Source organism: Lepus europaeus, chromosome 6 (assembly GCF_033115175.1).
Source record: "Lepus europaeus isolate LE1 chromosome 6, mLepTim1.pri, whole genome shotgun sequence".
Taxonomy (NCBI): Eukaryota; Metazoa; Chordata; class Mammalia; order Lagomorpha; family Leporidae; genus Lepus; species Lepus europaeus.
The window spans coordinates 116,967,815-116,995,233 of NC_084832.1; the positions used below are offsets into that span (position 1 = coordinate 116,967,815).

Consider the following 27,419-nt stretch of genomic DNA (forward strand, 5'->3'; position numbering starts at 1 on the left):
TCTACTGGAGGCCTGATTAGCACAGCTTCTTAACACAGCACTTTTGTGAGGCATCTGTGCCCTCCTTGTCTTTGGGTTCAACATTTACTTACTTATTTTTTTAAGGAAATGCTTATTTATTTGAGAGTCAGAATTGTGGAGATGGAGGAAGAGATAGGGAGAGAAGGAGAGAGAGGGAAAGAGAGAGAGAGAGAGATCTTCCACCTGCTGGTTCACTCTCCAGATGGGCACAATGGCCAGGGCTGGGCCAGACCAAAGCTAGGAAGTAGAGCATCTTCCAGCTCTCCCACATGAGTAGCATGGACCCAGGCACTTGAGCCATCTCCTGCTGCTTTTCCAGGTCATTATCAGGAAGGCAGATTGGAATTGGAGCAGACAGGACATGAACCAGCACCCACATCGCATGCCAGTGTCACAGGTGGCAGTTTTAACTGCTACACAACACCCGCCTCTCAACATTTACTGTCAATAAAAATTTATCCTGTCACACTTTGCACACTATTGCCAATACTTCACAAGTATTGACTTATTTAATAACCCATGAAATTGACATTACATTCTCCATTTTCCCCAATTCAAGCCCATTAGGAATCACTAGGTTAACCAATGGCTCTCACCCATTCTCCCATTAGGCTGCCCACATATCAAGAAAGATGTTTTGTTACATTCTACCATGGCTTGAAAGCAGTCAGGGACTAAAGTATGCACCATTTCTATTCATCATTATGATGAATCAATCTTTAATGGGAAATATTTGATTACATAACTATCCTTAAAATAAATGCAGTTTATCTTTTTTCTGTTGAGTTCTATCAGCTCAGCTTACAAAACTGTGTATCTGGGATACAATCAGCATGAAATCTTTCGGCTTTACAATTTTCTCGTGCAATTTTTCAAAAATCTTACTTAGTGACAAAGGTCACTGGAGAAAAGGACCACAGGTTTCAAGCAACACTGCCCCTGATGCCTTACGGACATAGCTTAAAGAGCAAACCCAGATTATTTGAGACATACAAAGAGACTATGCCTTGAGCTCTGGGTATTTTGGTTCCAGGAAAGCTATCCTTCAAGTTTTCACCATTACAATTAAAGTCAGGCTACAATAGCATATTTTGTTTAGAAATAAGCTGTCATGGTATAAGGCATATACCATATGCCATGTATGTGAAATCAGATTCTTGACTTGAAAAGGATGCTTGAGATCACATTGAATCAGCTTAGAAAAAAATCATTCTACAAGGTCAAAATCTTTTTCTTTTTGCTTCTTTCTAAATCGATGTAAAGAGACATTTTCTACCCTGAAGGTGATGTCTGTCTCATCCGATGTATCACAGAGGCTCCCGTGTATGTATGCCATCACCCTCAGGAATGTCAGAGCTCTGTCACTCTTGTGGAAGCTGCGCATCAACACTGCCGGAGACCTTGGCTAATGACCTCTGCTGGACCTTGCACATTCTGCGTGTAACTTCTTCATAGTCATCTGGATGAAGACCAGCATTTTCATAAGGTAACAAGATCTGGAGAAGAGGCTCACTGAGCTCTCTGACACTTTTTCCAGTTCAGTTTAAAGTAACTCCTTGAAAAGCCTTGGGTTTTGCTGCATTTGTAATTATCTGGACAAATCCTAAGAAAATGAACATGTAATCTATGGCTATATCTGCATTTGGCTTTATTCTCTCAAGTAGATGATTTCAGGACAATTTTTGACAAAAGACTATGTATTTGAAAGGCAGGGAGACAGAGATCTTTGGTTTACTCTCTGAAATGTCCAGAATAGCAGGGCTAGGAAACACTGAACTCAACAGCCGGGAACCCAGGTGGGGTCTTTCATGTGGATGCAGCCATCACCTGCATCTCCCAGGGTGCACATTAGCAGGAAGCTGGTATCTGAAGTGGAGCCAGGACTGAACCCAGACATTCTAATATGGAACATGGGTGATCCAACCACCGTGCCAAGCAACCATCCCCCTTCCAGGGCAACTTATACAAGGCCTGGTTTGGTGAAAAGGACACACCACTGGTGTTCAGATTTTTATCAGATGTCTTTCACCTTATAAAATTTATTTTATTCTAAAGCTAATTAACCACATAGGGGCCTATGGTGTAAGAGTGAATGGGAAAAGGTAACCCTCATTCTGTGCAAAATTCAAAAGACAAAGCTAAATTTTACTCAAGATAACTCCATAACCAGGGGAAAGAACAGCTTTGAAATGCTCACTGTATCTCTCTTACCCAAGTGTTTGAAGACAAGATGTATTTAGATTCCACCAGCTCTTTTTCTATGTTCGTCTTCACTCTCAATGACATTTCAGTTTTAAAATACCCTGTATTTTACAACCCCTGACCCAAAACTTTGAGGACATAAAAACAGTAATTAAGCATTATTATTTCATACATCTAACAAGTCTCTTTTCATGAGGCTACACAAACACGATTCCTTTAATTTGTTTTATTGATGACAGGTTCCATGTATAATTACAGATCTGACGAGGAACTTACAAATGATAGAATGTGTCTATTGCCAGCAAAATGAAATGACTCCAGGTCCATTAGACATACAAATATAGACGTCGTCACACCAGATGGCTCTCGTACAAGAAAGACATTTAAGAGTGTTGTGCTTTCACAAAACCTTCAAAGAATGAGGTAGTTTCTTTCACCCACTCTACTGTGCATGTTCCCATTTGGTTTCATAAGCTTCCATCTTTTCAACATGACCCCTCAGCAATTTTTCATGAAAGCCAATCCTCATGGATGAAGTGTTTCTTTCTACTCCAATTTTCTTAAAACGAATTCCAAAGAAAAACACAAGAGAGAGAAGAAAGACTTGCCATCGTGGGTGGGGTTCATCATTAGAACATACATTGCAATCAGATTCAGATGCAAGAGAACAGGGTCCTAAAGTGCCACAGTGAAGCAGATGTTCTGTTACTACCTACAAGCCCTGATTTTAAAATTCCCTCAAAATACTTACTTTCCTGCGGCTGTCATATCAAGTAGGCACAAATTCTCTAAAAGCGTGGGCAAGACTCTAGCTCCCTGTATTGACTAACTGGGTATACAATACGATCATTCATTTCTACAAGTCACCAAAGAAACATCTGCAGGATTTACAGCACACAGATTAGCTAGCTTATTTTTAAGACCTGATTCAACATCTTCTTATAACTATATTCTCGAGAATTCCTGCGCTCTTCAAAGGATATTTGCCATCCTTTCTTAACGTTGAGAATGACTTTAATGAACTTGTGCAACTGGTCTAAGAAAACTGCAGAATATTGTTAGTTAACCACTTAATAATATCCAATTATTTCCAGATAACTTAATGACTTCCACCAAGGAGAAGGGGACAGCGGTAAACAGTATTTTTATGAAAAAAAAAAAAAAAGTTATAATATACTCCTTCTCATTTATTTAATCTTAAGAAGCCTCCATGAATCTTGGAATAAGTGGTTTAGAAATGATATAGTAGGTCCTACAGTCTATATAATTATAAAGTCTCATCCAAATTGGTTGTAATCTTCAAGGGTTAAATATAACACAGCCATCTGATCACAATGTCAAGATTGTGATCTAATCCTAATATTTGGTAAACTGGCCATAATATTAGTCACTTCCCTAAAGGAGTACCATTTGTATTTGGCACCTATATTGAAAGCTGAAAATCTCAATGCATGGCAGAACAAAAAAAAAGCTCCTCTGGACAACACAGAATATGTATGCCCTCCCCATAACATTCCTTTCTTTACCTCCACCTGTTCTTCCTCTCACAGCTTCTCTGTTTAAATTTTTCTCCATAATTCAATGATAGGTGACTAGGAATCTAGCCTTTATGATAGTGGATGTTCAGAGAAATCATATTTAAATTCATTTCTATGCCAACAGATTATATCAATGTTTACGATGCCAACAGTGGATTACATAAATTGTATGTATGGAAGCAAAGTTTTAGGTATACTTAGTTGGGTTCACTATGGTATGAAAAATATATTTTCAGACAGGATGATTTAGACTTCAATAAACTATCTAGCAGATTTTACAGAGTACTTCAATTTCAAACACTGAGTTTCATGCCTGTATCATTAATTTAAGCACATATGTTTACATGTATCTGACCCCAGGGAATTATTTACCCACAAACACTAACTATACTCTAATGATACCTCATTATCAAGCTGTCCAAATTAAATAATTGAGAAGTATTTTATTATGGTATTATGAGGATTAAAAAAATCACTTTCTTCTGGCTTTGTAGTTCTTAAAAAGATTTATTTATTTTATCTGAAAATCAGAGAGAGAGAGAGGTAGAGACAGAGACCTTCCAACTGCTGACTGACTCTCTGAATGGCTACAACAGAAAGCCTGAAGCCAGGAGTTTCACTTGGGTCTCCTACATGGGTGGCAGGGATCTAAGCACTTGGGCCATCTCCTGCTGCTTTCCCATGCAATCACCACGGATCTGGATTGGAAGTGGAGCACAGGATTCATAGCCCATGTGGGATGCTGGCGTAACAGGTGGCAGCTTAACCCTCTGCAATGCAACACCAGCCCTACCTTTGTATTCTCAACTCCCTGCTAATGCCCCCGGAAAAGTAGCGGAGGATGGCCTACATGCTTGGGTCCTTGTACCCACATGGGAGACCTGGAAGAAGCTCCCTACTTCTGACTTCAGCCTAGCAGTAGCAGCCATGTAGGGAGTGAACCCATGGATGGAAGCTCTGTCTCTCCCTCTCTGTAATTCTGCCTTTCAAATAAAAAATAATCTTTTTCCAAAAAGGGTTCTTTGGCAATGAGAAGAATTAATCTCTTTGTAATACTTTAAATGGCTTTTCTTTGGTAAAACTTCAAATTATGAGAAATCATAGTTCCATGTAAGTTATTTTCTGAGTAGATTCCCAAGGGACATTTTCTTAAAAAATTCACTCTAGGATCATTTTCTTTGTTTATTTCAATATGATCAGCTTTGAGGTGAAGACTAGGAAGGATGTTACAATCTGCAGGGTTTGTTAGATAAAGCATGCTGACAATAAATGCATGAGGTTGGTAATAAGGAGTAAGCCACAACGTGGGTAATTTATACTATACAGGCTGGGACAGAGTAACTCTACAGGCTAACCCTGCGCAGTCGTTTTAAACTACAGAAAAAGGAGAGGAGGAGAGTTGATAAAAAGGACCAATTTCCTTTAAAAATGAGACAGTGTATTTTTTGGCTCAGTGGTTAAGATGCCTACAGCCCCTACCGGAGTACCTGGGTTCAAGTTTCAGCTCTGCTTCTGATTGCACCTTCCTGTTCACGTTCAACCACTTGGACCTTTGCCATCTCTATCTTGTGGGAGATCTGCACTGAGTTCCTGGCTCCTTCCTTTGGCTTGGCCCTGCCCCGGCCGCAGCAGGAATTTATGAAGTAGACCAGTGGATGGAAGATCTCTTGCAGTCTGTCTCTGTAATTCTCTCTCTGCCTTTCAAATAAATAGTAATAATAAGAAACTTAACTAAAGAAATGGGATGAAATAAACATGCATTGTGATTTCTTGATGACAGATGTACTCTGGAATTTCTCTACTTATTATCTAACTATTAAGAATTGTTTCTATATCTAAAACTAGTTCAAGTAATAGACTATAAGTCTCTTAAGCGTATTGCTTACATACTATTTATTTTTTAAACCTAACTTCCTAATCCCTGATCAACATTTATCACACGAACTATAAAACCTCTAATCAATTAATATAATCTCTAGTCAACTACATAATCTATAGTCAACTAATAGGTAAGGCTTCTTGAAAAGCTGGGACCCCTTACACTTATTTTTGGTAGTGGTAGGGGAGGAGCTTATATGGAAAATAGAGAGTGGAACACATTGTACTCCTGGCAAAGCAAGGGAGTTGTTATCAAACAACCCTTTTAGCACTGCCAACTGTAACTTCAGTTTTTACATATCCAGGTAAGGAAAAACCTCAACACCCATATTACAAGGAAGAGTTCTTTGAGCGTTTTAAAAATCAGTTCATGAAATAAGGAGTTTCTTTAACCCTGTCTAAATACTTTGCTTTGGTGCATGCAAGGAATATTAGAAATATTTTAGATATCACTCACTGAACGTGAACAAAAGTTGTTTTCTGCTTAAAACACATCCTCACCCACCCCCCCCCCCCCATAAGGGTAAACTGAATGTGGATGTTTAAAAAAAGCAACAGAACAGAGTGATGGAACATTGAGTGGAACTGGGACTGGGGAAAATAAGTAAGTTTATTTTGGCAGCTGTTTTCATAGCACAATTCCCCTAAAGCAGAACTGAAACTGCAGCTTTAATAACCACAGCTTGTACAATTCTCCTAAGATACACTCATAAACTGCCTTCAAGGGCCCCAGAATGCTCAGATTGGAGCCAAGCAAGACTACTTGTACGGGTACCATTTTATCAAGTAACAAAACCAATATGGTGAAGAAATTTACTCAGGATGTCTGAGGGTACTTCAAAACATTCCTGGAAAATTTAGAATTAAAACTGTGAGTTTGGGGGCAGGCATTTAGCACAGGGCTTCAGTTGCCAGTTAGGGCGCCCACATCCCATCCTGGAGTGGCTGGATCAAGTCCTTGTTCCTCCACTTCCGGTCACGCTTCCTGCTAATACGCCTGAGAGGCAGCACATGGAAGTACTTGGGTGCCTGCCACCCATGCGGGAGACCTGGGTGGAAACTCCTGGGCTCTGTCTGGCTGAGCCATGGCTGCTGTGGGTATTTGGGAAAGTAATCCAGTGGACAGAAGGTCTGTTTGTCTGTCTCCATCTAACTGCTTCCAAATAAAACGAAAAAGTAACTTAAAAAACGAAAGTGAGTAAATTTTGGTGCAATTTTTTCCACCAAATACATGGAAAATGCATCTCATGAAAAAAAATGATGCATGTCTTTAAAAAAAATTTTGAGACCAAAATAAACTCATACTTTAAATGTGTAATTCCTTAAGATTTCTCATTTATTTCTCTTTCCCATTCTCTCTGTGCTTTGAAGAGCAAAGGTGAATTCAGGTGTTATTAATGAAATCAGTTCCTGTTGTCTGTAATGTACAGGTCAGAGTACTCATCCCCGAGCTGGACTCTTTTTGAGAGTTTCATGGACTGAATCCTTAATAAATTATGCTAAGAAAGAAAATTCTTAATAGTAAATCTCGTAGGAAATGTTTAGAATTTTTTGCTACGCCTGAATAACATTTCATTTTAAAATCCCTGTTTCCACAGAGACATTTTAGAAAAAGCTGACAAACTTGGTCTGAATGTAAAAACTGGAGAAAGTGGGAAGAAGAGCACATGGAAAATAAGTTAATCATTATCATTTTAAGTGCCACCAAGTCTGTTTATATTCATGCACATGTGAGTTGCTGAATCTCATTTGATCAACCCAATTAAACATTAAATAATTGCAGCCAATTATGCAAATATCAGCAACAATATTAATTTGTTGATCTTTTTGAGCAGATTAGCCTCACATGTTCCTAATGCTAGACTATCTTACGCCTTAAATGATCAATTAGTGTTGCGATAACTAAGTCTTGAAGAATGGATAATTGCTTAGATAGAACATGGCACTCTTGCTGTATTCCTCCACTGTAATTAAACAAACAGTGAACAAGGAAAAAAGATGTGCAGATGTTCTTTTTACATCTTTTTAACAAGTTAGTGTCAGGGTCAATTTCCATTACTTCAATGAGAATGGCAGACTGTGTTATCTGCATTAGGAGATTTCCCATTTTAAAAAATGTATATCCTTGGCCGGCGCCGTGGCTCAACAGGCTAATCCTCCGCCTTGCGGCGCCGGCACACTGGGTTCTAGTCCCGGTCGGGGCACCGATCCTGTCCCGGTTGCCCCTCTTCCAGGCCAGCTCTCTGCTGTGGCTAGGGAGTGCAGTGGAGGATGGCCCAAGTCCTTGGGTCCTGCACCCCATGGGAGACCAGGAGAAGCACCTGGCTCCTGCCATCGGAACAGCGCGGTGCGCCGGCCGCAGCGCGCTACCGCGGCGGCCATTGGAGGGTGAACCAACGGCAAAAGGAAGACCTTTCTCTCTGTCTCTCTCTCTCACTGTCCACTCTGCCTGTCAAAAAAAAAAAAAAAAAATGTATATCCTTAATCTTCACTGAGTCTGGTAGAAAGGGCATAAAATGCTCTCTGGAAAAGCAATCTGACAAAATCAATGTTCTCTAACTTTCACAATGGGCATGTCCTGTGTATAAAATATATTTATGGCAAACAAGTCATTTCCATTTCTCATAGGAACAGATTCTAGTTATTATGCATTAGATGATCATTAAAATTACCTGAAATTTTTTTTCGAGGCTACTGTATTCAGAATGAGGGGAATGAATTTAGCTAAGCCAAAGCATCCCCTTAGATGCCACTTGGTGAGACAGGAGCACAGAAGATCTGAAAAGGAGAGCCCTCCCCAAGGCTTAGATCTCCAATTAAAACTCTCCCCAAAGATACTGCCACCAGTCTTTTCATCTTACACTTTGTTAACGTCCATTTTGCCATTCAATTCTCAAAGTGACCCTAAGGTAGAAAGTTTTGGAAGAGATTCAAAGTCCATTTACTACATGCTGATAAATGTCTTAAGGAAACTTTTAGAATGTATTTACCCCTTGCTCTGAAAAAAACCAATAAAATATGATAAGTAAAATGAAAATGATTTGAACTGAAGAAAACCAAAATTCAGTATCTGAGAGTTGACTGTCCAAGGACAAATGTTTCCTATCAAGATTTAACTTTCTCCTAGATAAACCAGTTAGCACGCAACTCTAATTCACAGCTCTTCCCCTCTGTCTCCGTGTGCTCACTTGGTCTCCAATCAACAGAAAAGACCACTTACAACAACAGCATATACCTCTTTGTTTTTTACCTATCCCCGACATGAAAGACCATCTATTTTGTATTTAACACATGGAGTATAACATTTGCTATTTCCATTTGCTGGGTGTGATATTATGATTTCTCTCCAGGATGACTGTTTCAGTCTCAAAGTGGTCTTCAACCAGGAAATGATTCCTCCAACTAACTGTGCCTCTGAGTACCTATCCTGATTAAGTAGTCCATGGAAAACAAGGCATGAGGTAAACACACACAAAGTCAGAATCCATCACTAATTCTAAGAAGGAGGACTCATAATAGAGGAACAAAATGCACTTGTACAGAAGCTACATGGTCATTCATTCACCAGGTATACCATGGACTTGAGTACCTAGTGTGCAACAGGCACTGGGGATCCAAAGGTCTTATAAGCATACGATTTCCTGTCTTGTAGATGCCTGACAGCCAATGGCACTGCCGAGTGGAAAGGGCATGGTAGACCCGTGCTCAGGTCTGACATACAGGTTGAGCTTGGAGCACACTATGGCACCAGCAAGAAGGGAGATATGGCCCCTAGGATGGACCTAGTGGTCTGCAAAACCGTAAGGTGAAGAAAATCCGGTTTTTCAGTCTTGAGTTAAAAAAGCAAACACTTTCCAAGGATAAAGATGTGATACATGGAACACTACCCATGAAATGCATTTCAATCAGCTTTCAAACCCACATACAAAAACACTGAGTTTGGCGGAGGAGGAGTGTATAATTTATACCAAGGAGTAAACATTGTTGTATCTAAGTGAAGGACTAAGGGAGGCACTCAAATTACTGAGCAAAGTCCTATGTTAGATGGCTTTCTAGGAAAAGGGAACATAAGCTACTACCAAGCTTACAGAACACCATGAATGACTGCAATTCATTTTCTCTAGCCTAAGAAGAGAATCACCCTTGTAATATACTGATCCTACAAGCTACATTAGGACAACTGACAGGTAGCCAAAGGAATCTATCACAATTCCATTGCAACGGGTTCATCCCAAGCTCATACGGTTGAGGTCTTGTATTTTCCTTTCAGGATAATACAATTGTCCAGTCACTTTCTTCTCTTCCATACTACAATAAAGAAAGCAAGGAAGCATGTGTCAGTACAAAAGTTAACACTGCAGAAATCGTGTAGACACAAACTTACTAACATATCCAAGGTGGAATGAAATATTCAATTCTGTTCTGAACATTAAAAGCATATTCACATTTCAAATGACATTACACTGCTTCTCATCCTATTGGCTAAGATCATGTGTAGTATCTGTTCTGATCAGTTTATAAAGAAGATTATAGGTCTTATATAAACAAAGGAAACACATACAGGGGGATTTTTCATACCAAATACCTAGAAAGAAATCACAAATTTCATAATTATTGCAGAATTTAAATTTAGAGTTGGCATAGGACCTAACATTTCTGTCCAAGGACACTTCAAAAAGTTCCTGAGGGTACAGGTGTTTAGACTTCAATTAAGATGCCCAAATCCCACATCGGTGTGCCTGGGTTCAATGCTTCGCTCCAGTTCCTCACTCTAGCTTCCTGCTACTGCGGAGGCTACAAGGCAATATGGTTCCCTGCCATGCACACGGGAGACCTGGATTGTCTTCCTGACTTCTAGATTTGGCCCAGCCCTATCCCAGCTGTTGCAAGGCATTTGGGGGAGTGAACCAGTAGTGACAATAAGGAACTTTCTGAAAAATGTGCCCTGTGAAAAAACTATGCATGGATTTCAAAATGTTGGTGCCAAAATAAATTGCTCTTTTAACTCCATTTTCTGACAAACTTTTAGAAGGATGTTGTACTTCTGTTCGCCAAACGAAATAATATAGTTAAAACTGTTTTTTGTTTTACTTTAAAAAATGTGATTAAGGGTGGGAATCCAGCAAAGTAGTTAAGATGCCACTTGGAACAGTCACATCCAATAAGAAAGTGCCTGGGTTTGAGTCCCGGATCCACTCCCAACTCCAGCTTACTGCTCTCGTGTGCTCTAGGAGGCAGCAGGTGATGGCTCAAGGACTTGGGTTGGGTCACTGTCACCCATGTAGGAGCCTTGAACTAAATTTCAGGCTCCTGTCTTCAGTATGGGCCACACTGTCCTATCAGTGGAAGGAAGATCGTTGTCTATTTTTCAAAGACACTTTTAAAATTAAAACTAAAATGATGCTGGAAGTGAATTCCTCAGACCGCCAGGATCAGCATAATCTGGCAACCTGTCAGAAATGCAAATTCTGGGCCAGCGCTCACTAGGCTAATCCTCCGCCTTGCAGCACCGGCACACCGGGTTCTAGTCCCAGTTGGGGAGCCGGATTCTGTCCCGGTTGCTTCTCTTCCAGGCCAGCTCTCTGCTGTGGCCTGGGAAGGCAGTGGAGGATGGCCCAAGTGCTTGGGCCCTGCACCTGCATGGGAGACCAGGAGAAGCACCTGGCTCCTGGCTTCGGATCAGTGAGATGTGCCGGCTGCAGCGGCCATTGGAGGGTGAACCAACGGCAAAGGAAGACCTTTCTCTCTCTCTCTCTCTCACTGTCCACTCTACCTGTCAAAAAAAAGAAAAAAGAAATGCAAATTCTGAGGCCTCACATCACAGCAGCAATCTGTGGATGGGTCCCAACATCCTGCGTGTAACAAGCACTTCTAAGTAATTGTGATGTGCATCATAGACACAAATAGTAAGTTAACAAGCTCTATGGATCTTTTTTTTTTTACTTTTTGACAGAGTGGACAGTGAGAGAGACAGAGAGAAAGGTCTTCCTTTGCCGTTGGTTCACCCTCCAATGGCCGCTGCGGCCGGCGCACTGCGCTGATCCGATGGCAGGAGCCAGGTGCTTCTCCTGGTCTCCCATGGGGTGCAGGGCCCAAGGACTTGGGCCATCCTCCACTGCACTCCCTGGCCACAGCAGAGAGCTGGCCTGGAAGAGGGGCAACCGGGACAGAATCCGGCTCCCCAACCGGGACTAGAACCCGGTGTGCCGGCGCCGCTAGGTGGAGGATTAGCCTGTTGAGCCACGGTGCCGGCCAAGCTCTATGGATCTTACACAGGGACTTTGTTCTCTAACTCAAAGTTTTTTCTGTTATGCTAGGATCCCATTTTTTCCTACTCCTTCAAAAGTTATGTAATTGTTATCAATCAGAATTTGGTTATTTGCATTAGGAGAGAATTTGCTTTAAAAGCAAATCTAAGGGGCTGGTGTTGTGGTACAGCAGGTTAAGCTGCCAACTGCAATGGAGACATCCCATACGGGTGCCAACTCAAGGCCTGGCTGCTCCACTCTGACCCAGCTCCATGCTAATGTGCCTGGGAAAGCAGAGGAAGGCGGTCCAAGTGCTTAGGTTCCTGCCACCCACAGTGGAAACCCAGATGGAGTTCCAGCCTCCTGATTTCCACCTGGCATAGCCCTGCCCAGCGTAGCAACTTGGGGAATGAACCAGTGGGGGGAAGACTCTCAGCTTTTCTCTCTGTAACTCTGCCTTTCTTTTTGAAATGCATTAGTCATTTAAAACAAATTCTTTCTCTGTGAAAAGCAAATACAGGGACCAGCACTGCGGCGTACCAGGTAAAACCGCCCCCTGCATTGCTGGCATCCCATATGGCTGCCAGTTTGAATTCCGGCTGCTCCACCTAAAAGCCAGTTCTCTGCTATGACCTGGGAAAGCAGCAGAGGCTGGCACAAGTCCTTGGGCCCCTGTACCCACGTGGGAGACCTGGAAGAGACTCCTGGCTTCAGATGGGAGAAGCTCTGGCCGTTGCAGCCAACTGGAAAGTAAACCAGTGGATTGAAGACTCTCTCTCTCTCTCTACCTCTCTGTAACTCTGCCTTTCAAATAAATAAATGAATCTTAAAAAGAAAAAAAAATAAAGAAGTCAGAGATACAGAGAAAGAGGGAGAGACAGATAGATCTTGCATCTGCTGGTTTACTCCCCAGATGGTTGTATCAGCCTGCGCTGGGCCAGGCTGAATTGGAACAGGTGGGTCTTGAACCGGCATCCGTATGGGATCCTAGCATTGTAGGCTTTACCCACAACACCACAACACCGAGACACCTAAATAAATCTTTTGCAAAAGCAAACCTGGGGGCTGATGCTGTGGCTTAGCAGGTGGGGCGGCCGTCTGCAGTGCTGGTATCCCATGTGGGCACCGGTTTGAATCCCAGCTGCTCCACTTCTGATCTAGCTCTCTGCTATGGCCTGGGAAAGCAGTGGAAGATGGCCCTAGTCTTCCGGCCCCTGTACCTGCGTAGGAGACCCGGAAGAAACTCCTGGCTCCTGACTTCAGACTGGCACAGCTCCCACTGTTGTGGCCATTTGGGGAGTGAGCCGACAGTTGGAGGACCTCTCTTTCTCACTCTGCCTCTGCCTCTGCCTCTCCATAACCCTGTCTTTCAAAAAAATAAATAAATCCTGGGCCAGTGCTGTGGCTCGGCTGGTTAATATCCTGGCCTAAAGCACTGGCATCCCATATGGACACCAGATCAAAACCCGGCTGCTCCTCTTCCAATCCAGCTATGGACTGGGAAAGCAGCAGAGGACAGCTCAAGTCTTTGGGCCCCTGCACCCATGTGGAAGAACTGGAAGAAGCTCCTGGCTTCGGATGGGCGCAGCTTCAGCCACTGCAGCCAGTTGGGCAGTGAACCAGCGGATGGAAGACTCTCTCTCTCTCTGCCTCTTCTCTCTCTCTGTAATTCTGATGTCTAATAAATAAATAAATCTTTAAAAATAAATAACAATCTTTTAAAAAAAAAATCAAACCTGAATTTAAAACTGAATTAAATGAAATGATAAACCATGTCAGAAAGAAAAGGCTAGGGGCTGGTACAGTAGCATAGCAGGTAAAGCTGCCACCTACAGTGTTGGGCATCCCATATGGGTGCTGGTTCAATTTCCAGCTGCTCCACTTCTGTTCTAGCTCTCTGCACCCATGTGGGAGACCTGGAAGAAGCTCCTGGCTCCTGGCTTTGGAAAGGCACAGCTCTGGCCATTGCAGCCATCTGGGTAGTGAACCAGCAGATGGAAGACCTCTCTCTCTCTCTCTCTCACTCTGCCTTTCAAATAAATAAATCCTAAAAATAATATAAAGAAAGAAAGAGAACCCTAGTTCTATATTCATTCAATCATTCATTCAAAAAACATCTATTTAAATAAGCTCTCACCCTTTGAGCCATTATTGCCTGGCAACACCATTATGGCAAGAACTACAAAGACTTATTAATATCTTATTAATCTTAATAGTATCCCTAGGTAATATGTGCTATTACCAATGCCTTTTTATAAATGAAACTGAACACTAGGGAGATTAAGCAGCTTGCTCAGGATTGCAGTTGGTAAATGGTAGAGCCCAGGCCCTAGCCAAGATCTCTCTCCCAAGTTCTATTTTCTTGACCTCAACCTACACCAGCTTCTAAATACACCCGTGGCCACCATAGGTGGAGACTGACATAGAAGAGCTCTCCCTATCTGAGGTATGAGACCATTAAATCTGTCCCCGTATGTTTGCCTGACTCACCCAGACCACATCCATTTTCACATGAAAAGGATCGTCAGTCCTAAAATGACTATAGGTTAAATTAATACGAAACTTCAGAATTTCTGAGTTAGCAAGATCATCAACAACCACAAAAAACACAGGGGATGACCCAAGTGAACGGGACTCTCGGTTTTAATTCTTGGCTTCAGAACAATTCCACTTTTATCTGCTGGATATACTGGGATTCCAGGAAAGACTACTTTTGAATTAAGTTCTGCTGCTCTTCCAAGAGAACAAATTTTTAAATTTTTTAAAAATTAATTTATTTGAGAGGCAGAGACAGAGAGACAGAGGCAGCTCTTATATACAGCTTCACTCCTCAAATACCCACCCCTGAGCAGTGACGTTTAATCCCAGCTTCCACGTCACACAGAGGAATACTAAGGTTCTGGGTTATGCAGTCCCATTCTGCTACCTCTGTACAATGTTCTGTTCTCCAGAGTGCACTGTTCATGAGCCATGCTCCTCCTATAAATGTTAGTGCAATCTATCGAACAGGCAAAAAATACTGCAAGATAAAAATGGGTTTACCCACCAGCTTGTGGTTTGGATGAAAAGGAGGGTGAAGCAAGCCTGAGGACTCTGGGTGACTCACAAAACCCACATCTGAACGAGTTGCCTAAGGAGTGGTGCCTCCCACGATGGCCGGCCTCCCTTGCTTCAGGATGAACCCTGAAGGAAATTGCTTCTGTTCTGCCTGATTTGTGGGTAATGTCAACTCAATTTAAGATTAAGAGTAAAATATGTATTTTATTTCCTGTGTTTTAATTCTCATCAAATTATAAGACATTTTTGCCATTAACAAAAATCAATTGTCAGTGCACTGGCACTCTGGCAGATCTATGAACTGTGATTCATGACCATTATCACTTCATTTGTCAATCTCACCGGTTAAATTTGTCTTCAATTAGTGGTTTTACTTTTATACATGATTAAAATCAACTTTGGCTTAAAATAATAGTCACAGTTCCTATCGCACTGTGAATTTGCATAATATATACTTGGTTTTTAGCACGCTCATCCTGCCATTTATGCTTTAATGTAAGATTATAGCACTTGGAGACACAGCCAAGAAATGGGGTATTACAGGTAACTCATACCTGTAATATACCTAGGCACTTGCAAATCAAACTTTTCATGTGACTGATGGATAATTATATTTAATTTTATAAAGAAAAATGACTAAGTAGGAATGGAAGATCTTATCAGAGATAGAAATTCTATCCTTCTTTAAGAGTAGTGTCCAGAAGCCGGCACCTGGTGCAATGGTTAAGACATGCTGCTTTGGTCACCTGTACCCCGAATTGGTACACCAGGGTTTGAGATCTGGCTCTTCTTCTGATTGCAGTCTAACTCTTTTTTATTATTTTTTTTTTTATTTGAAAGACACAGAAAAGGAGGGGAGAAAAGGGAGAAGGGAGAAAGATGGTGGAGGGAGAGGGAGGGAGGGAGGAGGGGAGGAGGAGAGAGGAGAGAGGAGAGAGGAGAGAGGGAGAGAGGGAGAGAGGGTGAGAGGGTGAGAGGGAGAGAGGGAGAGGGAGAGAGAAAAGAGAGAGAGAGAGAGAATCTTCCATCTGTTGGCTCATTCCCCAAATGGTTGTAATGGCTGGGGCTGGGAGAGGCTGAAGCCAGGAGTCTGGAACACCATCTGGGCCTCCAACATGGGTACCGGGGCCAAAGGTCTTGGTCCATCTTCCCCTGCTTTCCCAGGTACATTTGCAAGGAGCCGAATCAGAAGTAGAGCAGCTGGGACTTGAACCAGCACACATATAGCGTGCTAATGTTACAGGCAGTGGCTTAATTCATTGCACCACAATGCCTGCTCCTGATCCCAGTATATTTTTTTCTTTTAAAAAAAAGATTTTATTTATTTATTTGAGAGGTAGAGTTACAGACAGTGAGAGGGAGAAACAGAGAGAAAGGTCTTCCGTTTGTTGGTTCACTCCCCAATGGCTGCAAAGGTCAGAATTGTGCTGATCCTAAGCCAAGAGCCAGGAGCTTCTTCCCAGTCTCCCATGTGGGTGCAGGGGCCCAAGGACTTGGGCCATGTTTTATTGCTTTCCCAGGTCACAGCAGAGAGCTGGATTGGAAGAGGAGCAGCTGGGATCGGAACCTGTGCCCACATGGAATGCTGGCATCGTAGACGGAGGATTAACCCACTGCGCCACAATGCCAGCCCCCCAGTATAATGTTAATGTGCACATTGGTAGGAGCAGGTGAGGGCTCAGGTAGGTCGATCTACGCTATTCACATGCTCCACCTTGTATTGAGTTCCTGACTCTCACCTTTGACCTGGCCCAGTTTGCCTTACTTTGGGCATTTAGGGAGCAAACCAGAATGGAAGATCTCTGCCTTCCTGTTTTGCCTTTCAACTAAATAAACATTTTTTGTTTAAAAAAGAAAAAGAGTAGGTATGACAGCAAAAGGACAGAGAAAACACATCTGCATGGACTTGGAAGTCAATACACTATTGCTAGTGTCATTACAGAAACAGGCAATACCTTCTGCCCGCCTCTTGTCAGAATGTGTTAACATACGAGAGTAAAACATTTTTGCTTGTTAGCACTGCTCTCTGCTAGTGTCTCAGTCACTCTTTCATTCCTTTATTTGTTCACTCAAAAAATATTACTGTATGTGTGCTGTGTGTCTTGGGCCCTGTGCTGCACACCATGGAATAAAAATAGAAGAGAACAATTCCAACTCCAAGAGTGGTCAGAGAGCAGAGCTGGTTTGGAGAACAGAGAGAACCCCAAACAGTGGGAGCCAAAGTGATGATGCTCATAACGGGAACAGCAAAAAGTAACGGGAAGAAAAGCCATAGAGAAAGCATGGCAAAGGTATTATTCTCCAAGGTCAAGTCTGGCTAAATATGAATGCAGACATGTTTTTCTCTGCTGCTTAAGCAAAGAACCAGGAAAAAGGAAGGCCACTTGTATTTGAAATGCTGCCCTCCCAGGGGGCACTGGTAGAGCAATCTAAGAGCCACAGTGCTGTATGGCTAATTAGCTACATGGGATGAACACTCAACCTTGGAGAGTCTTACTCATGCACAGAAGCAGAGAAGTTAGAAATGAAAGCCAGATCTTGTGGTTCAGCAGGAATTCTCCCCTGGGTCATACTGGCAGGAATCTTGAACGATTTTTGGTGGCTGTTGTTCTCTTCTTCAATTTACCAGAACACTCTGCAGCGAGCATCCACATTCCCATGTTATGCCAAGAGATCAAATGTGAAACGTGATGCAACTCCATGCTTTTTCCGCAATAATTACGGAAATTATTTTTCTTGGAAACAGACAACCTAGCTGCTTGGCGGACAGCACCAATTTGCCATCTTGTCAGGGAGTAATTTTTAGACTTTAGGTTCCATGTGCACAAGCAGAAAATAATTGAAGAAGATGTGGTTTTTGATTACGAATGGATGGATGATCCTTTGATACTTAGCAATTTGTAGCAGATTTGGTACTTCTGGTTTGTGGTTGATTCAGAACCACTGTCTTATCTCTTGCGTCCTGTGACTACATTTGTTTGTGTCTGTTGAGTACGGAGTTCTATCTGTATCATGAGTTTTCAGTGTTACCATCACTATACTTCACTATCTAGGGTCAAATAACCAATTATCAATTGCTTTAGCCACAAGCACTAACTTCCATTCCCTTTAAGTTAGTTAAAGGACGAAGCTGGCACTGTGGCGCAGCAGGTTAAAGCCATAGCCTGAAGCACCGGCATCCCATATGGGCGCTAGTTTGAGACCCGGCTGCTCCACTTCTGATCCAGCTCTCTGCTATGGCCTGGAAAAGCAGTAGAAGATGGCCCAAGTCCTTGGGCTCCTGCACCTGCGTGGGAGACCCGGAAGAAGCTCCTGGCCCCTGTCTTCGGATCTGCACAGCTCCAGCCATTGCAGCCATTTGGGGAGTAAACAAGCAGATGGAAGACACCTCTCTCTCTCTCTCTGTATAACTCTGACTTTCAAATAAATAAATAAATCTTTAAAAAAGTAAGTTAGTTACAGGGAAAAGTTATTTTTCCTGACACTGCGCTACATATCTATTTTTTTAATTTTTAACTTTTTAACATGGGCTCACGTATACGTCGAATCTTCGTGTTTTCCTTCTGTTATATCCGTACTTCAGCTTTTTAAATATTTTTGTCCTTTTTCACAGAGCTATGCCATTGGCATGAAGGACAGCCTCTGGCACAATATTTGTATTCAATATGAGGGCGCTTCAAGAAGTTCATGGAAAAAATGGAATTTTAAGTTACATTTATTTTGGTGGAAAAAATTTAAAATTCACAAGTTTTGCCAGGAGCTTGTTCAGACTGCTTCATAGACATATTTGTTGAGTGAATAAACAAAGAGCATTTCTTTTAATCACTCCCGTTCTTTGGTGTCCACAATACTACTTTTGAAAATGTTCTGTCAGAGAACTTTGATCATGGTTTCCCATCTTAACCAAAATTCATCTCTGAGCTTCTTTTTTATCCCTACTTTTGGGAGTATAATAATATGTAAAATAATTACCGTGTAATAATGATAACAGTGCATACTTAAATATTTATTTATTCATGTTTTTACTTTATTTGAAAAGCAGAGAGACAGAAATAGACAGCCAGCCAGAGGGAGAGACAAAGAGAAAAGGAGAAAGAGAGAGCTCTTCTGTCTGCTAGTTTACTTCCCCAATGCAGGCACCAACCAGAGTGGGCCAGGCTGGAGCTAGGAGCCGGCAGCCAGGAACTCCACCTGGGTCTCCCTTGTGGGTGCAGGGACCCAAGTACTTGAGCCGTCGCCTGCTGTCTCCGAAGACGGCACTGGTAGGAAGCTGGGTGGGAAGCACGGAGCTGGGGCTCACAAAAACACTCTAATGCAGAACGTGGGTGTCCAAAGCAGCAACGTGAGCTGCGGATCCGACTCCGTGCCTCCATGGCACCTGTTTTTGTCACCAGCTCAACACTGCTGAGTCGTATTTCCGCTTGTGCCTCCTTGTGGTTCCTCCCTTAGCCAAAGCCTTAGGACTGTGTCTGCTGACGCCTGTTCAGATCTTTCTTCCAATTGCAGGTTAATAGGGTTTGATTTTTCTCTCAGCCCAGTGACTTGCACCTTTTCTGTTAATCTTCTATAACTAAATCAGACAAGTTTAACATTCTTGTTTCATATTATCTCTAAGGGGTAATCCTGAAATGTTATTTTCTATATTAACTAACTGGTACCAGATACACAATTTATTCAAGAAAATTTTCCACATTGACCCTTCTTTCTGAGTACTATAGCATGTATTCACCTTTTACCAATCTCTAATGTATTCTGGAAAACTCTTTCATAATCTACCAAGCCGTATTTTCTTCTGTTATTTGTTACTTATTTTTTTTAGTAAAAAGCAATAATAAGCATGCTCAGATTTACTCACACAACTCTGAAAACAATAAAAATGCTCAGACCACCCATGCAGAAATTTTTAATAGCTTTCCCTCAGATTACTTTAGTTGTTCCTATGTACAAAGGTAAAAAACAACTCTTAAGTAAACTTACTCCTTTATTTAACTCACAAAAAAATTACAGAAAATTTTTGTTGAAGAGCAGAAAACAATTCATTGTTTCAAAAGGCACAACTAAAAGTCCCTGAGTAGGGCCAGGGCTGTGGCACAGCAGGTTAAACCACCGCCTGCAGCACTAGCATCCCACATGGGCACTGGTTTGAGTCCCGACTGCTCCACTTCCAATCCAGCTCCCTGCTAATGCACCTGAGAAAGCAGCAAAGGATGGCCCAAGAGCTTGGGCCCCTGTACCACACGAGAGACCTAGAAGATCCCAGCTCCTGGCTTTGGCCTGGCCCATTCATAGTCATTGTGGCCACTTGGGGCGTGAACTAATAGGTGATCTCTTTCTCTCTCCCCATCCCCTGCCCCTGCCTCTCCCTGTCTGTAATTCTGACTTATAAATAAATATTTTCTTAAAAAGTAGCCAAGTAAGTCTTTCAAAATTATCACTGTTATCACTATCCAACAATTTCGATCAGTCTTTAGAGACCCACTGCTTTCTCAATCAGCTTTAAATTCTGTTTAGTTTTATGACTCAACATCATCTAATATCACATAAGCCACCACAGTTTATTTTACTTCTCAATATGTGTCTCTTTTCATACTTTTCAATATGTTTCCTCTTGGGAAACTTTTTCCTTACTTACAATGGTGGTAACTGTGCTCAAAAAAATCCTCCAAGAATTTATAAAACATTTCCGACTTAAAGAACAGTCTCTATGTAAACCAGTGGTATCTTGTACTTGATGTGCCTATTTAATCACCTGATAAGATTGTACTATCGGTTGTTGCTCAGAACTAAACAGCAAAACAAAGTTAGCAGCATGAAAAAACTTGTGTATAAATATTTGACCCAACATTTACAACCCCAAGGACTTACTTAAAGGAAATAATCAAGAATATACTGTTTATAAGAGTAGAAAAATTACAAATTGCATACATGTTCAACAATATGATTTATGTAAAAAATTAGTGTATCAGTTTAATGGAATTCAATTAAACTTTATACTCAGTGTTGAGAAAACTGATATAAAAAAAGCTTTAGAAAAACAAAAAGCATATTAAGTAAAAAAACAAGTAACAAAATTATTTCTAACATAATCTTACTTTGCTAAAAAAAAGTATTTCAAAGTATATAAATGCTTAGTTTAACAACAAAGATTAGGAATAGCTGTATCTTGGTTTAACATCAAAGGTTAGGAATAACTATATCTCAATGTTGGAAGCACAGGTAATGTAATTTTGTTACTGTGCCTTCAACAACTTTTTAAACAAAACAAAATTATCCTATACACTTGGTGAAATTTTAAATGTCAAAATTATACTTTTAAAAATTGTTTTATTTGAGAGGCACTGAGACAGAATGAGAAAGATCTTTCATATATATACACACACACACACACACACACTGCTTCTACCCACTGATTTCCACTGATTTATTCTTTACAAACATCTTCCAAGAGCTGGGACTTGGCCAGGCCAAAACCTGGAGCCACAAACTCAATTCAGGAACCAAGTCCCTTGAGCCATTGCCATCCCTTCCCAAGGATGGAGGGCGGAGTCTGGAGCAGGAGCAGCAAGGTGTGAAACCCAGGTATCCTAATAGGGGAGGCAGGTGTCCCAACTGGCATCTAAACTACAAGGCTAACCTTGGCTGCCATATTTATTTTTGAAGATGGTAAGCCATTTGGGGGGGAGGCAGGGGCAACAATATTTTGTTTCTTTTTTTGTAAAACTCAGGGATCATCTTTCCCATTTCTGCTTTGCATGTGCCCACATTTATCATCAGGATTATCTTCCACAGATTAAAATGATTGATTTCAAATTGTAATATTCACTCTCTTCTCTGTATTGAACCATGAGCTGGTTCTAAACTCTCAACAGGTGATATTTAAAAAGAAAGACACCCTTACCTGGATATCAGTCAATTTGCCCAAGATACGGCTTGCAAGCTTAGGACCGTTCTCCATGGTTGGAATGTGCATTTTCTATGAAAGGAAGAGAAACAAGACAAACTGAGTATGTCCACATATCCTAGCAGAGTGATAATAGGGGAGGCAAGCAGCAATTCTACTCTATGAAGGCAATTCCACTGAAGAGTAGCTCCATAGCCTACTGCCCATGGGTGGTAGCTCATATGCCAAAGGCTCCTTTCTACTGGGAATAGGATTAAAACTAACTAGCCAATCAATGGATATTTACTGCCTCCCCACTAAACTTAGGGGACAATATTCTAGATCTGAATCTGAAGAACCAAGGAGAAGCTAGACATACCTAAGATAGTGGCTGAAGGTAAAGAACTGCATCTCTTCCAAGAGTCTGAAGATCTGTGAGGATGAACAGTTATCTTCTACATCTAACCCTCCGGCAGTGAATCAGAGTTCAAGGATACTTTGCCCCAAATTAAAGCAAGTTATTTCAGGGACATCAATTAAAGCAAGTCTATGCCTTCACGTAAGGGGCTTCTAAATGTATCCTGAGCCCACGCTCACACTCCAGGGGCCACAACCTCCACAATATTGGGGAGCATGATTACATTAATGGCTGGAAGAAATTTCCTGACACTAATTTGTATCTAAGTCATGCCCGTTCATGCTTCGCTGGCTTGCAGGCTCTTCATAGTTTGATTTTGGTAGATAGTCTGTGCTCTTAGTATAATAGGATAATTAGATGTACCTTTTGGCTCTAAGTGTCCCCTAAAACAGAACCATTAAAAACACGTTAGACCTTATAAACTTATTTCTAGGTGAAATAATTGGAGTTCAAAAAAATCTGACCTGCTGACAAAATGAATTCACAAAGAGGACCGAGACCATGATCTGGACACTTCTCCAATGAAAAGACACTAAGCAATAGCTTTATAATCATGGTGAGTATTGAAGTAAAATGGGATAGTAATTCCCATGTGAAATGATCAGTTCATACGCACAATTATGTCAGAAGCCATCCCTTAAAAATAAGTTATAAACCTTATGAAACACAGCAGCCAACATTACAATCAGCACAAAAATCGATCTTATCAGTTCAGGAAAAACAATTGTAACACAGGGAGGCAGGGAGGGAGGGAGGGAAAACCATTATGTTCTTAGAATTGTATCTACAAAGCACAGTGAACCTGTTAAAAACTAATTAAAAATTTAAAAAATAAAAAATAACAAAAAAGCTCAGCAGAACTCATTAAATAGGAGATGTGTAGCCTATCTGCATTACAAGAATAAGGCCCACATGCTTTAAAGTTAGGCAATTAGATTCCAATGCTAATCCTAACTACTGGAACTCTGTTATAAAGAGGAAAGCAAAAACACGGAAGAGAAAATGGGAAGAATAGTACAACATAAAATCAGACTTCTTTACTAAGAGAACATTTCTCCCAAGCAAACCTCAGATTCCTTTTGGAAGATCTTAGCAAATGCACCAGGTTGGCCAACTGAAAAGTTTGTGAAGTGTTCTACTTAACAGTAACTATGGCAGGGGCTGGCGTTGCAGCAGAGCTGCTGTGGCCTCAGCTGCTGTGGCCTTCTAGGCAGTCAATCAAGATACAGCACGATGTTTCTCTCTATCTGGGTCTCTACCACCACCACCACGCCCCCCCCCCGCCCCCCGTAACTCTGCCTTTCAACTAAATAAATCTTTTTTAAAACATAGTAACAATAGAAATAGTCACTAATGAAGGAGTTGAGTATTACTAAAATTCATTTCCTATAACCATTGGCCATTACAAAATCAACAGTTTTGGAAGTACTTTAGGAAGCCAGAAATGAAATCTAACTTCCTCTAGAGGAGCACTTGCTTAACGAGCTGGTAGAAAGAGGTGAGAGTGCACGTCTAATGGCGCAGCTCCAACATCAAAAGCAATGTAGGGCAGCTATGATACTTGTCCAAGAAAAAAACAGATTTCCCACCAGGTTTGAACTCAGACAAAAATCACTGGGAAGATGAGAGTAATATTCTAATACAAGTTCATCTGGACAACTGTGCCAGTTAATGCAATGTCAAGTCATTAAAACAAATTAAAAAAAAAAATCCTTTTGCATCTTGGGTCCAACAAGAATTTCATTCACACTTTATAAATTAATTAAATTATAGGCAAGTGTTGGAAAATTACAGGAAGTGAAGAAATACTTATCTCACCTCGCCCTTGTATAGGATCCCAGAAACTGGGCAAACAACACACGCTGTCCCAGCGCCAAACATCTCCTTCACTCTGTTCCCCTCCAGGGCAGCTGTCAAGTCATCCATGGTGAGGTACCGCTCTGACACCTTAAACTCACCCTGTTGGGAATATTAAAAAACCAAAAAGCAACATTGATCTTTTTGCATTATATTCTGAATGAACTCAGTCCCACAACCATCCTTCAAGGGATGGCTGGAAATGATACATAGCCTATTGCTGAGCAGTGGTGCCTAAGCAATCTATGTCAAGGTCACAGAATTGATAAACGAGATGATCATAATACAAAAGAGGAGATTCCCAAAATTAGACACATGGTGTATTTTAATATATGCCTGTCTTTGTTGTCGGGACAAAGTCTCATAACCTGATGGGTTACAGATGCTACTTAACGCACGCTACAAAGTGTCTTCAGCATTACCGTATTGTAAAGGAGCCCACATTGCATTATATAATACCAATTAATAATTATAACTATAATTTGCGGTGACCCTTTATGGAAATTTCAGTAACCCTAAAGGAAATATTATTCCCACTGTACAGAGGAGAAAACAAAGTTTCAAGAAGGTTGTGTGAGGCCAAATAATTAGCACAGGACAGGAACAGGAATCCGGGCCCAGGTCTGATCTGTTTGGGTCCAAATTTGCCCCTCTTTCTATTGTGTCTCTTAGATGTTAAAAACAACAACAAAAAGAAACTTAGTTCAAATATACAAAATATTCATTACTTTAAAAAACTGACATATATTTGGACTTGATGTGAGAAAAATTGTATATATTCTTATAAACTGACTGATGGTTGACTACAACGATAATCTTCTTCTTTCTCTTTTAGTATCAAACCTGAATGAGTTCCATTGTAGAATTAGTGGTATAACCTCACTGACTTTTTTTTTTTTTAAAAAAAAGGTGGAGGTGGGCCGGCGCCGTGGCTTAACAGGCTAATCCTCCACCTTGCAGTGTCGGCACACCGGGTTCTAGTCCCTGTTGGGGCACCAGATTCTATCCCGTTTGCCCCTCTTCCAGGCCAGCTCTCTGCTATGGCCCGGGAAGGCAGTGGAGGATGGCCCAAGTCCTTGGGCCCTGCACCCGCAGGGGAGACCAGGAGGAAGCACCTGGCTCCTGGCTTCGGATCAGCGAGATGCGCCGGCCGCAGCGGCCATTGGAGGGTGAACCAACGGCAAAAAGGAAAACCTTTCTCTCTGTCTCTCTCTCCCTCACTATCCACTCTGCCTGTCAAAAAAAAAAAGAAAAGAAAAGAAAGAAAGAAAGGTGGAGGTACAGAGAGGCAGGGGCAGAGAGAGAGATCTTTCATCGGCCAGTTCACTCCCCAAATGGCTGCAATGGCTGGAGCTAGGATGATCCGAAGCTTCCTCTGGGTCTCCCTTGTGCGTACAGGGGCCTAAGGACTTGGGCCATCTTCTACTGCTTTCCCAGGCCAAAGCATAGAACTGGATCAGAAGTGGAACAGCCAGGTCTTAAACCAGTGCCCATATGGGATGCTGGCACTGCAGGCAGCAGCTTTACCTGCTATGCCACAGCACCAGCTCCACTTCATTGACTTTTGCTGAAAATTTTTATTATCTTCTTTAAGAATAGGAAATTAAAAAGAAAACTGTGATGCTTCTAAGCTATCTGTTTAAACTGTTTAATAATTTTTTTTTTTTTTTGACAGGCAGAGTGGACAGTGAGAGAGACAGAGAGAAAGGTCTTCCTTTTCCATTGGTTCACCCTCCAATGGCCGCTGCAGCCGGTGCACCGCGTTGATCCGAAGCCAGGAGCCAGGTGCTTCTCCTGGTCTCCCATGCAGGTGCAGGGCCCAAGCACTTGGGCCATCCTCCACTGCACTCCCGGGCCATAGCAGAGAGCTGGCCTGGAAGAGGAGCAACCAGGACAGAATCTGGTGCCCCGACCGGGACTAGAACCCGGTGTGATGGCACCGCAGGCGGAGGATTAGCCAAGTGAGCCGTGGCGCTGGCCTAATAATCATTTTTAAAAGATATATTTATTTGAAAGTCAGAGTTAGAGAGAGAGAGAGAGAGAGAGAGAAAGATCGAGATCTTCCATCCACTGGTTCATTACCCAAATGGCCACAACAGCCAAGGCTGAAGCCAGGAGCCAGGAGCTTCCTCTGGGTTTCCCACGTGGGTGGCAGGGGGCCAAACACTTGGGCCATTTTCCACTGTTTTTCCAGAGAATATCAGCAAGGAACTGGATTCAAAGTGGAGCAGCCAGGACTCAAACCAGCACCCATATGGGTTTCAGGCATCACAGGCAGTGCTTTTACCCCTTATGCCACAAAGCAGGCCCCAATACTCATTCTTTAATCTGTTTAATTCCATTCCTTTAAATTAGTGGTTAATACTCAACATTTGTTAACAGGATATTCAAGCCAAGAACAACAAACAATGGATGGCATTAAAAAAAAAAAAAAGATGGAGTATTTTTGAGAACCTAGAAATCCACAATAGATAAAATAGAAATCAAAGCCCTTGGCAAGATTCAAATCATTAGAGGAAGAATGCATTATGCTTTAAGTGGATTTGGAAGGATAGGAAAATATGTCTGAAATCAAAAGATGGCTCCTTGCAAGTTTCAACCTATTTTACTCTCCAATTACAATTATGTTGTTCAAAGGTAAATAAATAAATAAATAAAAAGTCCAGAAAATCAGCCAAGTTATTTGAAAACAAGCTGAGTTTTTATGTTCTGGAAGAGAGAAAGAACGAAGTCTCTTGTAAATAAACAGAATTGTTTTTACTCTGCTCACCCTTACTTGTCTTTGGACAATTTCCCCTGTCTGGCAAGTAGGGGTAACCCCCCACATGCCTCTTGGCATATTATGTCTCACTGTTTTAAAATAGCTTTTAAAATAAATTACAGCTAAGGAGTCAAGAAAAAAACTTCTTCCATAATAACCTATTTTTCATGCAGGCAAATCATTAGTGTGGGAAGGCATCTCCACTTGCAGCTTGTCATCAAACCTTCTGTACTTGGTTGACTTTTTTTGTCTAATAAAACAAAAATTACTGAGCTTTGAAAATATCTTTCCAACTGCAAACATATTTAGGACAGGGCAAGCTGTTTGAAATTATACCAACAGTTTGTAAATGTCATGCCCAATGTGCCAGGCACCACGTGGCAGTTGGGTCTTGTCTACATCAGGGTTTTGTAGAATTATTTATAGACATTTCCTCTTCTTTTTTTTTTTTTTTTTCAAAGCCTTTTCCAAAGAAACTGTGCAAGCACTCTCCCAGATAAGGCAGGTTTCTACATCTGTTCTGTTAGTACCATTTGACCACAGGATGCACAAAGACTTT

At 41.6% G+C, this 27,419-nt stretch overlaps 1 protein-coding gene and 1 non-coding gene across 2 annotated transcripts in view; one reads left to right on the plus strand and one right to left on the minus strand.

Annotated features, from left to right (window-relative positions):
• Nucleotides 1-8,131: 8,131 nt before the first annotated feature.
• Nucleotides 8,132-27,419, minus strand: part of BCAT1 (branched chain amino acid transaminase 1) — a 121,423-nt gene continuing 102,135 nt past the window's right edge. The window contains exons 9-11 of the mRNA XM_062195527.1: nt 24,061-24,201; nt 21,843-21,917; nt 8,132-9,947 (exon numbers count right to left, since the gene is read on the minus strand). Of these exons, the coding sequence (XP_062051511.1) occupies nt 9,906-9,947; nt 21,843-21,917; nt 24,061-24,201 (258 nt within the window). The 3' untranslated portion in view covers nt 8,132-9,905. The remainder of the gene's footprint in view (nt 9,948-21,842; nt 21,918-24,060; nt 24,202-27,419) is intronic.
• On the plus strand, nt 10,102-10,284 carry LOC133762594 (U2 spliceosomal RNA). Its single transcript, XR_009866282.1, has one exon. It is a non-coding gene; the product is annotated as a U2 spliceosomal RNA (small nuclear RNA).